This window comes from Phascolarctos cinereus, unplaced genomic scaffold (genome assembly GCF_003287225.1).
Source record: "Phascolarctos cinereus isolate Bilbo 61053 unplaced genomic scaffold, phaCin_HiC Scaffold_5;HRSCAF=322, whole genome shotgun sequence".
Taxonomy (NCBI): domain Eukaryota; kingdom Metazoa; phylum Chordata; class Mammalia; order Diprotodontia; family Phascolarctidae; genus Phascolarctos; species Phascolarctos cinereus.
Genome location: NW_027555958.1, coordinates 408,923,223 through 408,938,165, shown reverse-complemented (window position 1 = coordinate 408,938,165; position 14,943 = coordinate 408,923,223). Strand labels below are relative to the sequence as shown.

General features: G+C 37.7%; 1 protein-coding gene across 1 annotated transcript in view; it reads right to left on the bottom strand.

The window, feature by feature from the left end:
• Nucleotides 1–14,943, bottom strand: part of ABL2 (ABL proto-oncogene 2, non-receptor tyrosine kinase) — a 92,162-nt gene that overhangs the window by 16,220 nt on the left and 60,999 nt on the right. Inside the window, 3 exon segments of the mRNA XM_078156470.1 lie at nt 823–1,095; nt 3,909–4,204; nt 8,161–8,331. Coding sequence (XP_078012596.1) covers nt 823–1,095; nt 3,909–4,204; nt 8,161–8,331 — 740 coding nt within the window.

Genomic DNA, 14,943 nt, shown 5'->3' with positions numbered 1-14,943 from the left:
TGAGGTCACTGAGAGAGAATGCATGAAGAGAGGAGGACCTAGGACAGAATTTTGTAGTACACCCACACATAAAAAACAGGGTCACAGAGGATGATCCATCAAAGACGACTGAAGAGAGGCCAAGAGAAGAAGGAGAACCAGGAGACATCAGTTACAAAAATCAAGGGAAAAGACAGTATTCAAAATGAGATGGGGTTTACAGTGCTGCAAGCATTTGTAAAATGGACATCATAATACCTATACCACTTAATGCAGAATTGAAAAGAAAATGTTTTGTAAAACATAATTATTACACATATACACATTCTGTGGCACACTTAAAGAAACTCTCAGCATCTATTAGGTTGGGATGAGAGTAGAAACACTGATTTAGTCTAGGTTGCACCAGAGAAGAGAATAAATAAGAGCAGTGGCAAGAACACAGAATAAAGAGAGTATAAACCGTTTCGCTTGAAGTGAAGCTCTATCAGCTTCATCCTAAAACTGTGATTCAACAACACTAGCAGAAACCCTGACTAGCAAGGGGCATGCAAAAAAAAAATTCTCGTTTCAAAAGATGAAATTTATTTCTAACTTCCCACTGAGAGCAACATCATATGCCTCCACAGTCAGACTCTCCCACGTGGGTTTCTCTGCAATGCAGTGAACAGTCTCCACTAAGATAATGTGCAACTATGTCTTCAGGAAAGGACCTGAGGGTTAACTATCACAATCTGCTGAAGTGTTTGGCATCAGTGGGTGGAAAGCATGCTGATATTTCCATGTGACTAAGCTCAGTTCAAGACAAAAGAAGCCCAAGTAAAGTGATTCTCAACTACCCACCTTTAGCGTTTTCACAGCAACAGTAAGACTGTATTTCTTCCAGACGCCAACATACACCTCGCCATACTGGCCACCCCCGAGTTTGTGCTTCATGGTGATATCAGTTCGTTCCATTTCCCACTTGTCGTGGATGGGGGACACTCCATAGACTGTAGGCTTATTGCACTTCGGTGCCGGGTAGTGCAAGGTTGTCACCAGCCCATCAGCCACCGTAGAGTGATGATGAACCAGTTCTGCCAAAGTGCTGAATCGGCTTTCTGCTGTCACATACACCTGAGACAAAATGGGGACCGAGGGGAGGCAGGAAATGAAAAAACAACTCGAGAGTAAAAAATAAGTATCTTTACTGGGCCAAAACTGAGAGAGTTTAATATTCAAAGATTAAATGAAAAACTTTGATGATACCAAAGAAGCGTAACATTTCAATTCAACTGAACTGACTGTCCTTGCCTTTACAGGTATCTCATCTATCTAGACCAGCAGCTCCTGAACCTTTTGTGTTCCCAGCACAGCACTCTTTGTCATGAGGAACTGCAAGCACTTCAGCAGTATCTAAGTTGGAAACCCTATGAGAGGGTCAGAAAAATCATGCATTCACAATTTTCCATCATAAGAGCATATGTTTTTGTGAATTCTTTGTGAGTTCAGGGTCTAACGAGTTGAGGTTAGTAAATATATATATTGATACGTTTTTATTTAAATTTTGTGAATAATATACTTTCTACACAGCATGCTGGGTAAGAAAAATTTATACTAAACAAAATTTATAAATTTTCTTTTAGCTGCACTGATAGAATATTCAAAATTTTGTGGCACATTTAAAGAAACTCTCAGCACAACCTCTGAGAATCACTGGTCTAAATTGGAGGTGTCAAACACACAGCCCACAATACTCTGAGTGCGGCCCAAACCAGATCAAAATGTAATTGGGAAATATTTAACAAAACAAATAAAAATACAATAAGACATAGATAGCATTACATTTTAAAACTAAGTCCATATTTGGTACACGGGGATCCTTAGGGCACAGTTTAGTGGTCCCTGCTTCTCTCTGAGTTTGACATTAGTGGGCTAGACCATATTGTTGCCTGCATAACAGGACTTTTCCAATCCCATGTATTTACAAACAACATAACTTACTGACCCAGGGGGAATATGGGAGAAGGCTAAGACATTCTTTTGGAATAGTCAAATTTTCATTTATTTGAATTTTATAGTCCAATTATTTGGTTGTACACATTTATAGGACGGTATAGAAACTATGTTTCTGTCATTTCGAAGTGACAAATATGCAGTGAGGGAAAAGAGTGAGAGGCGCAGGAGTGAAGCTATACAAAAGCTAACCTCTGTGTAGTATATATTTCTGTAAGGAAGACTTCAATCACTTGTAAATGATTTTATAAGAAGAGTCAAGTATTAATGATACAGCTATTCATACCAATATCCTAGAATGATAAGCAAAATGCTCAACATGAGCTCCAGGAATCAAGATGGCTTACTAATTTCTGAAGTTTTCGACAACCTTTCAGAGACAGAGACAGAGAGAGACAGAGACAGACAAGCCTTTTAAAATCAATCTCACATACTTAGTTTGGGATTTGTTGTTCTCTCTATCATTTCACTTTTAAGCATAGTAATACAAATTAGATTTCATTAAGAACATAGTTCCCATATCTCAATCCCTTAAAGTTAACTAACTACTTTATTCTACCGAGTCTACTAATATTAGCCAATATAGATATGTCCTGTTTTAAGATAAAAGGATATTAATGTGAACTTACAAACATTATGGGACGATTACTTGACCTTACAAACTATTTACAATAAAGAGATCCTGTCCAGCTTATTTAATGCATTAAAAAATTTTAAATTAGAGAAATACTGAAATCTTTAAAACCAATTTTCAGGAAAATATGGTAGAGCCTGGATTGTTATTGAGAGCCTGGATTTTAATCCCAGTTCTGTCAAAAATTAACTACATGACCTAGGGACCTCTTCAGGCTTTGGTTTTCCACCTTTAACAAAGAATTAAACTAGACAAATGTCTAGGAATCCTTCATCCTATAAAATGTCATGATGTGCTATTTATTGAGTACAGCAAGGCATCATCCACTGAAGTTCCATTTAGATGCTTCACTGTGGTTTGGGAAATGACCTCTGTGCTTTTAAAACTATGTAAATGAAGTTAGCAGAGTAAGTTAGTAAACTCTGGCAGGTTTTATCAAGTTCCAAATGTTCTTAGCATTGCCCAGGAACAAAATGAAGTAAGCCTGTTATCTCTACACCAGCCTAGGTTTGGAGAGGTTCATCACCAGAAGGTTGACCAACAGATAATAAAATATTTTAGTTACAGAAGCTCTTTAACGACCTCTACTAAGTCATAAGAGATTGCTGGATATATATTAGCACAGGAAATATTCATTTTCATGAAATGAGGATCCTTGAAATACTACAAGACTCACCTAACATACTGAAAAACTGTTCTAGGCTACATTCTACTAAGGTCAGTCTGCCAAAATTTAAACACTTTATAAACACAAAACTTACCATCCATATTTTTTTAAACCAACTTCTCTTCCTAATAAGTAACAGACCCTGTACTCAGAAAGTAAAAAGGATATTTTATCATTTGTCAGAGAATGACCTCAAGAATATAGATAGTGGAATTGTCCACAAGGCTACCTAGAAGCCTATGGGAAAATAAATTATATGCTGAAAAAACAAATCAATATACCAAAAAGAAGTTGCCTTTATTTGCTAAATGTTAAAGATTTTTAATTTTAGCTCTTCTGATGCTTATATATAAATGGCTTCCATCTATTTAACACTTTACATTTAGAAGGTATTTCAGCACATATCTGATGCTTACACTATTATTATTATTTGGAAGCAAGTAGTGTTGGTGTTATACTCATTTAATAGGAGAGAAAATTGAGACTTGGAGGTTAAATATGAATTATTTACTCCAGAATCACACAGTCATTAATTGAATCCAAAACCTAGATCCAAATCTAGATCTTCTAAGTACAGGTTCTGTTTCTAGCACTGTGCCTCTTAGCTCACATGTGTTTATAGAGATGTCTTACCTTTCCATCTGTGGTGGTATTGATCCTGTAGTGGTATACACGTCCCTCGTACCTAAGCGAGATGGATAATTGCCCTGGGCTGCTCTCACTTTCCCGCACAAGGAAGCTGCCGTTGATAAGGCTGCTAAGCAGATATTCTGCTGCACTTCGGGACACTGGCCCATGGTACCAAGAATGCTTCTCCAGGCTGTTCACTGGGGTGATATAGTTGCTTGGCACCCACCCCTGCCCATTCTTAGAGCGTACCTCACTCCACTCACCATTCTGGTTGTAACCTAGGACTCGGAGCTTCTCACCTAGACAAAGATTAGCAACAAAGAAGTGCTTAATAAGAAACTTTAAATGAAATTAAAATCTGGTGAAATCACAATCTGATTTATTAATAAATTATGCACACTAGAAAGGAAAAGGAACTGACACATAAAAGAGAGAAAACTTAAAATCTGAGGACCATAACAGCTGAAAGCACAACCCTTTGATATCACTATAGAATAACTTAGAATTTAAAAAAGAAAATTAATCACCAGAGCAAAAATTGGCAACCGTATGGAATGAGAGACCTCAATGTTCTTTCCATTATTTTGAAAGATCTATGATTTCACTAGTAAGGGTATTTTCCTTTTCCACTAATACAGATTCTACTTCATTAGTTGCTACGACCAAAAAGAATAGTTTGCCAACTCCTTCTGATGAAGAGCCCCTCTACATAGAGCTAGGCTATTTCTCAGGAGACAGATAAACACTACACCATTGAGTCTGTATTTTTAGTTTATTAAAAGCTACAATAAGGTGGACTCTGCTGGTAATACCTTCAAAAATTTTAGTCTCTCTACAACACAATGAGGCATCAAAGTAGGATCTGGGGTAGGGGTTGGGGTGGGGGTTCTAGTTTCTTGTTCTGCTAAACTTACAAGGAAATCCTTGTGAAATGCTTTCGTTTATGGAAATATTTATTATTTTAGAGAATGGGAAGGTATAAGAATAAAGAATTGATACTTTACTGCAATATAATCTTAATTCCAATGGAAATTTTTTGATTACTTGTACTTCATCTGAAATGCCAGCATCATAACATTTTACCAAATGACACAAAAATTATTCAGGATTTATGTAGACTTGCACATATATGTATAGCATAATATCTGCTCTGTGGCATATAAAAAAATATAAGTAGATATGCAAATTGTAAATATTTTTATCCATGGGTTTATATGTAATATAGATAGATAGATAGATAGATAGATAGATAGATAGATAGATAGATAGACAGATACTCTTACTGATCACTTTTAACAAAATGTATGAACATGCATATAAAATTATTAAGGGATATCACAAAAGTATTTGCTTCAAGCAAAACTGAAATCACTGCTATTAATACTAATGAAGTTATAAAGGAAAATAATGCTTCCTCCCTACATGTTCTTGTTATATTGCTTTCCAAATAACAAGTGTGTAATAAATGGCTGGCTGTTTTTTGTGGGTGATGATTAGAGTGATAAAAAAAAATCAATTAGACGCAATGCTGTGCAAAAAATCAGAAGACCTGGATTCAAATCCTATCTTTGACATTTACAGAATCACAGAATTTAAGAATTAAAGGATCCTTTTAAAATCTATGCTAACAGGCTGACATCATCAAGCAGCTGAGGGCACTACTATTTTCGGAGTCCAGAGGGACAAGATGCCAGGCCCAGGAAGTCCTGAAACTCTTTTGTGAGGATGATCAGATCCCTAGATTCTGTAACCTGTTCTGAATCTAGGAACTTCAGACTCACACTCTGATCCACAGAAAGAAGCACCAGGAGAATTTGGATCATTTATGGGTACCTTTTAAAACTTCAATAACTGCTGTCTGAGGAGACAGTGAGACCTCTGACAAGGTGGTTGGTGCAGACAAATCTCAACCACTGCAAAACTACAATCTCTAAGTACCATGTTGTCTGAAGAGAAAAAGAAGAGTACCATATTTATGCCTGGCTCCTCGGGTATGTAATTTTCCTGAGGACTGCTTTAGCTGCATCATGGAAATTTTATAATATTCCATCATACTCTTATACCACAATTCAATAAGCCTTCTTCTTGGTCCTTGAACATGACACTGATTCTTCATCTCTTGCTTCTGTGCATTTGCCCCAACTGTCTCTCCTGGCTTCTAAATCTCAGCTAAAATCCCACCTCTGCAAGAGGCCTTTCCCCATCCCTCTTAATGCCCATCCCTTCTCTCTAAGATTTCTTCAAATTTGTCCATATATTTTATATGTACACAGTCATTTGCATGTTACCTTCCTCATTAAAGTATGAGCTCCTTGAGGTGAGGACTGTCTTTCTTTACCTCCCCCAGGGCTTAGCACAGTGTCTGGAAAATAGCAGGCACTTAAAAAAATGCCTGTTGACTGGCTGACCTTAAGGTTACTTAGTTCAACTCCTTTATTTTATAGATGAAGAAATCTGAAGCTGAAGATAATCAGAGCAGAGTGGAAAGCCTTTCTTATCAAACTCCACTGGCTCCAGAGTGAATGGACCTGGATTCAAATCCTAACATGTGTGATTGGGCAGGTCACCTACCCTTCCCTGGGCCTCATTTTATTCATCTGTAAAATGAGGGGATAACCTTAAATAGTGGATAACCTTGGAGTTCCTTCAAGCTTTAGACTTCAGATCCTATGATCACACATTAGCTGTGTAACCAAGGGCCAATCACTAAACCTCCAAGTCTCAGGTAACTCCCTACGACTTCTACTAGGTGGGATCTATATTTGTGGAGGAATTCCTTCCATTGAGAAAATCACAGATCCTTGGACATATTGATGAGAGTTATAAATTCTTCCCCCTGTGGGAAACACGAAGGCACGGCTCTTCTAAAAGAAACCCAGAGTCCCATTAAGCATATTTAAGACAAACCACCTAAGTAAATTAAAATGGGCTACACGAGAAGTGTCAAACTTTCAGCCTGTGAAACTTCAGAGTGCAGCCTAACTAGATTAAAATGTAATTGGGAAATGTTTAATAAAATGAATAAAAATACAATATAACAAAGAGAATGTTAATTTGTGGTTTACTAAGTCAACATGTGGCCCCGTAGAGATTCACTTCTATCTGAGTTTGACATCACAGTTACAGTCTCTCTATACATCATCATCATCACAATAACAATAATGGTGGTGATGATGATGATAATAAAAATAGTTAAAATTTATATAGTACTTTGTGCCAGGCACTGTGCTAAACCCATTACAATTATTATGTCATTTGATGCTCACACAACCCTGTGAAACAGGTGCTATTATTATGCCCATTTTAGAGATAAGGAAATTGAGGCAAACAGAGATCTAGTGACTTTCCCCAAAAAATCACACAGCTAATGTCTGAGGCTGAATCTGAACTTGGATGGTCCTGACTCTAGGCCCCATGCTCTAGTCATGGCGCTTCCTAGCTGCCATGGATGGATATGTTCTGTTTATTCATTTGGAATCCTATAATGAGTGACTTTTACTTTGTTCCCTTCCTAGTGCCAAGCCGTGTGCCAGGAACTGTGCCAAAGGCTGGAGGAGGGTTAGCATTTACTTCATTTTTTATCTTTACAACTGAAACAAACTACATCCCATGGTGAGAAAGTTTCTAAATGAAAAGCCTTTCTTCTACCTTGCTCATTATTCTGCCACTAAGTGATAAAGATATGTATCATTTAAGCAACAAAAATCACCTTCCTGAAGTTAGGATTCAATAGGGTAGAAGCATATTAGGTCAGTTTTCTTTATTTCTCTGAGGCAAATAACAACAGCGTTATCATATACAAAGACCATAATTCTGGTTGTATTATTATTATTATTGTCATTAACAACACATTATGCATTTGTATACAAGGGTTTGACTTCTTTACAAATGTCTCATAAATACATCATTGATTCTTCAAATCAACTTCTTGTGATATCAGCAAAGCAGGTATTATCTTCATTCTGCTGGTGAGGAAACCGTGTCCTAGTTACATAGTGGTACAGCCAGGCCCAGGCCCCGGGGGAAACTGAGGAGTAATGGGAGGTACTCTAGGGAAGTGAATCAGAGTTCTACCACTCATTAACTATGCAATCTTGGGCAAGCCAAATGACCACTTCGGACCTCAGTTTCCTCATCTCTAAAATAAGATGATTTTCAAGGTTCCTTTTAGCTCTTAAAGTCTAAGATTCCACAAATTAATATAATATTTTCTGCATGAAAGTGAAAGGGATGAAAACTATCCCCATAACTGTACCTTTGGTGATGCTGAGTGTGTTGTCACCACTTGCAACAAAATCATAAAGTGCAACAAAGAGATTGGGGTCACTCTCAGTGGCTCCAAGCAAATTCTCCTTGGAGCTCCACCTGATGGCTTCATTCAGTGCCTGGGACTCAACTTCACAGCCATAGGGACGGTGCAGGGCTTCTGAACAGACACAAAAAGGAAAAGACATTTTCCTTTACATGCAGTGGCTACAGATTCATCTGAATTTATGTACCCAATTTCTGCCATTTCTGCAAACTGAGGAAGCTCGAGACTGGGGATTTGAGGGAGAAAGAGCCCTGGGTCTTTACCAGTACGTAACAGGTAACCTATTAACATTTTAGGCACGCAGACTGCTTTTTGTAGCCTGTGTGTAATACGGTGACCATGGATAAAAATATAAAATAAGGTTTCAGCTCTATTTTCTATTCATACTCTAAGACTTCTTTGACCTATAAATCTAAACTATGATTCACCAAAGTTAGAGAAGTTAGCAACATGGAAGATTCACTATTTTCTTAAAATAAAACTGCAGGAATTCCAGAAATGAAGAACTAAAAATTTTATTAATCACAACGAATATTTTTTAAAGACTAGAGAGAGAGAGAGAGTGTGTGTGTGTGTGTGTGTATAAAGTGCTTCTTTCTCTCCAAATACAAATCCCAGGAAAATTAGTAGAAAACCTTTATTTAAATAACCTTTTAAGTTTTGTTGTTGTTGTTGTTGTTGTTATTGTTGGTTTTGGGTGGGGCAATCGGGGTTAAGTGACTTGCCCAGGGTCACACAGCTGTTAAGTGTCATATGTCTAATGACGGATTTGAACTCAGGTCCTCCTGACTCCAAGTCCAGAGCTTATCCACTGCGCCACCTAGCTGCCCCATAGAGAACCTTTAAGGTAATAATTACCATAAAGGCACAAAATGGCTTAGATCATGTATTTGCTACAGGAAAAAACCAACATTTAAAAATCTAGATAGCAGAACGCCTAAAAATATCTCTATCACAAAGTACCCTAATTCCACACAAGAAATTCATGACATTTTAACGGTGTAGTCATTTTATATGAGTCAATTAAACAAGTACTTCTTGATCGCCAGGCACCACATGGATGTTAGGGCTGCAAGTACAAAAGAGATCCTGCCTTTATGAAGAGTATATCCTACTGCTAAATAAATAAAGTACATAAAAAGATATAGTGATTTGGGGGCAGTTAGGTGGCACAGTGGATACAGCACCAGCCCTGGAGTCAGGAGGACCTGAGTTCAAATCCAGCCTCAGATACTGTACACTTACTAGCTATGTGATCCTGGGCAAGTCACTTAACCCCACTGCCTAGTGCCACTCCCCCCACCCCCATATAGTGCTTTGGGCACAAGGCAAAACTGAGAAAATCAGGAAAGGGCTTCTAAAGGAAGGGGCAACTGAGCTGAGCCTTGAAATTAGAATGCATGAAAACATCATTTCTTAAGCACTCGTTATGTGCCAAACATTGTGTTAAATGTTGAAGATTCAAACAGAAAAAGCTAGACAATTCCTGCTCTGAAAGAGTTCACACTCCTTGGGAGAGAGAACCCATAAAAAACAGTTCAGCTGCAGAATGAATGTAAAACCTCAGCTCTGGGTACAGTGCTGGGCATACAATGGGTAGGTTTACTTTAGTAAAATGATGACAATGACATGGGCCTGCAGGGCATAGTAGAAACTGAGCAGATAATAAGGCCTGATGGTTCTTCATCTCACCAGAAGGAACGGACTTGATGATTCCCATATTGTCTAAGCCATGTGAATAGTCAACCCAGACAGGGTCTGGGTTGCTTGGCTTAGGGAGGCTGGGAGAAAGGAGGGGAAGGAGGAGAAGCAAAGGAGGAAGGGCATACCCGTGGTGGCAGGGCTTCTCATCACCCTGCCATCCAGATGGGTTCTAAGACACAGAGCATTCTAGACATGAAGGTAGCTTGTGCAAAAGAATAGAAATAGAAAATGGAATATCATGTAAGTGGAATAGCAAGTAGTCCATTTGTCTGGAACACAGAGTAGAAGAGGAAAAATGTGTAATTAGCCTACAAAAATTGAGGGAAGCCAGATTATAAAGGGCTTTAATTACTAAATGATTTCTAGCAACTAGTACAATGCCTGGCACATAAAAGGCACTTAATAAATACTATACTAGAGCCAAGAGCAAGCCATGAAAGTTTCTTAAATAAGGAAATGACATTGTCAGAGCTGTGCTTTATTTAGGAATATAAATTTGGCAACTATATGGAGGACTGATTGGAGATGGAGCAGGGAAACCAATGTAAAGACCTGAACAATAGTGTGAACTAGTGTGGTTATAAGGAGAAAGAAGGAAATAGAGAAGAATTGGCAACTGGTTTTGGAGGTGAGAGTAAAATATGATGAAAGGTTGAGGATGACCCCATTTGAACCTGAGTAAGTAAAAGAATGGTTCTTTCCTTTGCAGCAAAAGGGAAGCTAAGGGGAAGGCTGAGATGAGGAGAAATAATGAGTTTGATAGTGGACATGTTCGAGGTGTCTACAGAAAATTCAAGTAGAGATAGTTTCTCATTTCTAAGTGCCTGCTAAATTATCTAACTCAAAAGTGAAATAAGCACTGGATATATGGATGTGGGAGTCATCTTAATAGATATCACAGCAGAATTAATGGGACCTGATGAGATAACTGAGAGAGGGGCTGTAGAAAGAGACAAGAATAGAGATAGAGAATACAAAGAGACCAGGATATATTTCTTGGGTACGATTACACAAAGGGTGTAAGATAATGGTTGATAATTCTAAAAAGGAGGCTGGAAAAAGTCATTCCTACAGGCAGGAAGAGAACAGGTAGAAAGGAGTAGCAAACTGCACAAAAAATCTGGCAATAATGTATCCAAAAGAAAAGAGTGGTCAACAGCTGCAGGGAGTACAAGAAGGATGAAGAATGAGTAAAGACCATTGAATTTAGCAATAAAGAGACAACTGGTGATTTGGGGAGAAGAAAGTATTAAGTAATAGTGGAAGCCATATTGTAAGGTGTTGAAAACTGAGTATAAGGTTAAGGAAACAGAGGCTACAAGTATAGACAACTTTTTCTTAGAGATGGGATATGAAAGGAAGGAGAGATATAGGATAATTTGAAGAGAGGGTAAGGTTATATGATACTTTAAGAATGGGAGAGATCTAGTTACCAGTTCATAGGCAGAGGTTGAAAATTACAGAGAAAAAGGGGCAGCTAGCTGACACAGTGGATAGAGCACCGGCCCTGGATTCAAGAGGACCTGAGTTCAAATATGACCTCAGGCACATAACACTTACTAGCTGTGTGACCCTGGGCAAGTCACTTAACCCCACTGCCTAAAATAACAACAATAACAACAAAAAAAGAAAGAAAATTATAGAGAAAAAGAAGCAGGATTGAAAGGTAGGGCTGTCAGAGGAAACAAGAAGGGATGAGATCAAGGGCTCAAACAGAGGATGTTGGAGTAGCAAGGAAAAAGGTCATATTCTGAGAAACCCAAATAAAGGAGGAGAGGATTGAAATAATGAAGCAATTTAAACTGGACTAAAATGATGCCATGTAAGTAGAGAGGACAGAGCCATTACCGAGGTAGATTTGACAAGACTTGGCAAATGAAAGGATGTGTGGACAATGGAATATTATATACAGTAATAAATGATGAATATGAGGGATTCAGAGCAAGATGGGAAGATCTTTACGAAGAGTGAAAAAAGCAGAGCCAAAAGAATAATCACAATGACTATAACAATGTAAATGAAAAAATTACTAAAAGGAAATCAAGATGAGTAACTGAAAAACCAAAAATTTATCTCTGCTCTTAAGACAGTGAAGTAGAGAACTCCCGGGACAGAACATATATACACACACACCACACATACACACAGGAAGAGAAAGAGAGAGAGGAAGAGAGAGGGGGGGGGGAGAGGGAGAGGAGAGAGAGAGAGAGAGAGAGAGAGAGAGAGAGAGAGAGAGAGAGAGAGAGAGAGAGAGGAGAGAGAGGGAGAGAGAGAGAGAGAGAGAGAGAAAGTATTGTCAGAAGCAGTCACTATCAGGCATTTTTGTTTGTTTTTCCTTGTCTCCAGGGAGGGACTGAAATGACTGTGGTATAAAGACAAAGGGCATCAATAAAATGCTTGTCTTTAAGACCTATGTAAAGTAGTACTGAGTCATAGAACAGTAAGAGAACATGAATTTTTATTTTTGTTTTACTATTATCCATGTGATCTTAATTAAGCAAGTTATTTAATCTTTTTACTCCTGTTCTTTCATCTATAAAATATAGTCAGGAGATTACTGTTAAAGTAACTTCTATTTCTGAATGAACCTTGTGATTCTAGGTTTCTAATTCCAAAATGTTATTTTATTTTTGCAAGAATTACAGTTAGCAACAAATATAGAATATAAGCAATTTCTCGGTATAAAGTATTTACTGTAAAAAGAGTCACAGATTTTTATAAGTACTCTATTTTTAAGTCCTAATTTTAAATAACATTATTCTCCTCCACCCACCTACTTCCAACTATTGTGGGAGGTTATGTTGGGGAGGGGGACAGTTTAATTAAATAGAAACGTCATATTTACTTCCTTCTTTCCACTCCCCCCCTTTCCTTTCCAAATCATTCATGATCTCTTTCCTGTATAGCCAGTCTGCGAAGGAAATCCGTTCATAAATCTTCACTTCTCCTAACTCCGAACACTGGACAAAATAAAAATTAAAGGGAAAAAAATACCAAAAGTGACCAAAATTTTTAAATGAATATAGAAAATATCTCTTAAATCATGAATAGTAAATAATAGATTTAAAGCTGGAAAGGACCTCAGGAAAAAAACTGAGGTCCAGAGAAGTTATGATTTGCTTAGGGTCATACTCATCAGTAGTTAGAATCAAGAGTGAAGTCAGTTAACTCCAAAACTATGCCTCTTTTCTCTGAACTAGGGGGCTTGTCTCTCAAATAAACAGAGAAAGAAAGAGTTGAAACATGAGAAACTAATTAAGAAAAAAAGGAACTGAAACAATTAAGTAGGAAAAGCAACCAAAATTCACCACATGTCTAAGTCATTTCCTAGGGAACTTAAAAAAAACCCAAAGCACCACACAGACACGTGTCTGGTTGGTTTAAATGTATCCTGCTCAGAAATAATTGGTTAGATTACATAATTTTTGTCATTTTTTTAAAATCATCGATTCTGTTAAAACTGAAGTTAGGTCACACAGTGAAGGATAAATCAAGATTTTGTTTTCACCTATGGCAAATGGAAGACAAGTTTTGTCAACACATTACTACAAAGCTAACACTATTTAAAAAAAAAGTTATTTCAGGAATTTCTCTACTGGTACACTCCAAGAATACAAAAGAGAAAATCAAGATAAAACAATAAAACATATTCGGGGGGGGGGGGCTGGGGTTAAGCAGTTTGCCCTAAGTCACACAACTAGTAAGTTTTTATGTGTCTGAGGCAGATTTGAATTCAAGTCCTCCTGATTCCAGGGCTGATGCTCTATCCACTGCACCACCCAGCTGCCCTGATAAAACATATTCTTAAAATAATAGCTGCTTTCATTAGGTAATTTTGATTAAGACACAACAAAACTCAAACCTGAAGCTTAATTTTATTAAATCTTTAAAACCTCCCTTTTACCAATGCAGCAACAGCTGTGCTCAGTCATCATCATCTACTAAACTTCCATGAAAGAATTAGAGAAACAAATTTAAGGATTTTTGCGAGATACACACACACACACACACACACACACACATTTTAAAGTCTCAATTACTGACATCTAAGACACCTTTTCTCTCTATCAGGTTTGAGTAACCCATAGAATCTGTGCTGTAAAAGTGCTTCCCTTCACCACATTCTTTTACAGTCTCTGTGAAGCCCTAAAAGACAGTATGACCTTTAGCATATTAGCATGTTATGCAAATTTCCTCATATCTGAACCATTATCTTGAAATGCTACATATTTTAATCTTACAAAATACCAAAACCAAAGCCAGAACTACAGAAAAGGTTCTCATTAAATCAATAGTAAATATTATAGCGCAAATTATTCAGAATATCACTTCACACTGAGACACTGCCACTATGGCCACCAATCCAATCCACCTTTCCTCCTCCTCAACCCCATGCCCAGACTTAGGTTGAGATACCTGTCAAGTTGGGTAAATCAGTTTCTGAAGCTTCATTGTACAGGCAGCAAAACAACTCGTCTTGTTCTTTGGCATAACTACTAGAAGGTAGCAGGACTGTCCCAAGAACCATACTCTGCTCAAAAGCAGAAAAGCCAAGCTTCTGAGTGCAAGACGAAGCCTTAAAATCCCATTTCCTGACTAGCAAGACCACATTCCTTGTGGCAGTTACTCACACTCTGAAAGCCAAGGAGAACCAATGGAAAGAGGAATACTTAAAATTTTCCAAGTGGGTGGAGTGACTTTAAGGAAAATAAATATCTAGTGCCAAACCTGTTGATTAGCTGGAAATTGAGTCAGGATGGAGTGACTTCAAGAGTTTCAAGTTTAAAAGATATATTTATACGCACACATATGAGTAATAGTTTACTGTTAGACATGTTAGGATCAGCACATAGAACACGGGTTCATTCCATAGGCATTAGAATGGGGAGGGAGAGTGGGGTAAAGTAAGGTTTCCTTGGAGAAAGCATGTTTACTGTAAAACACTACATACATAAAAAAAAGACTGCCCAACAAGATTCACCTTTTACATCATCCAAATTTGTTCATGAAACCACAAGTAAA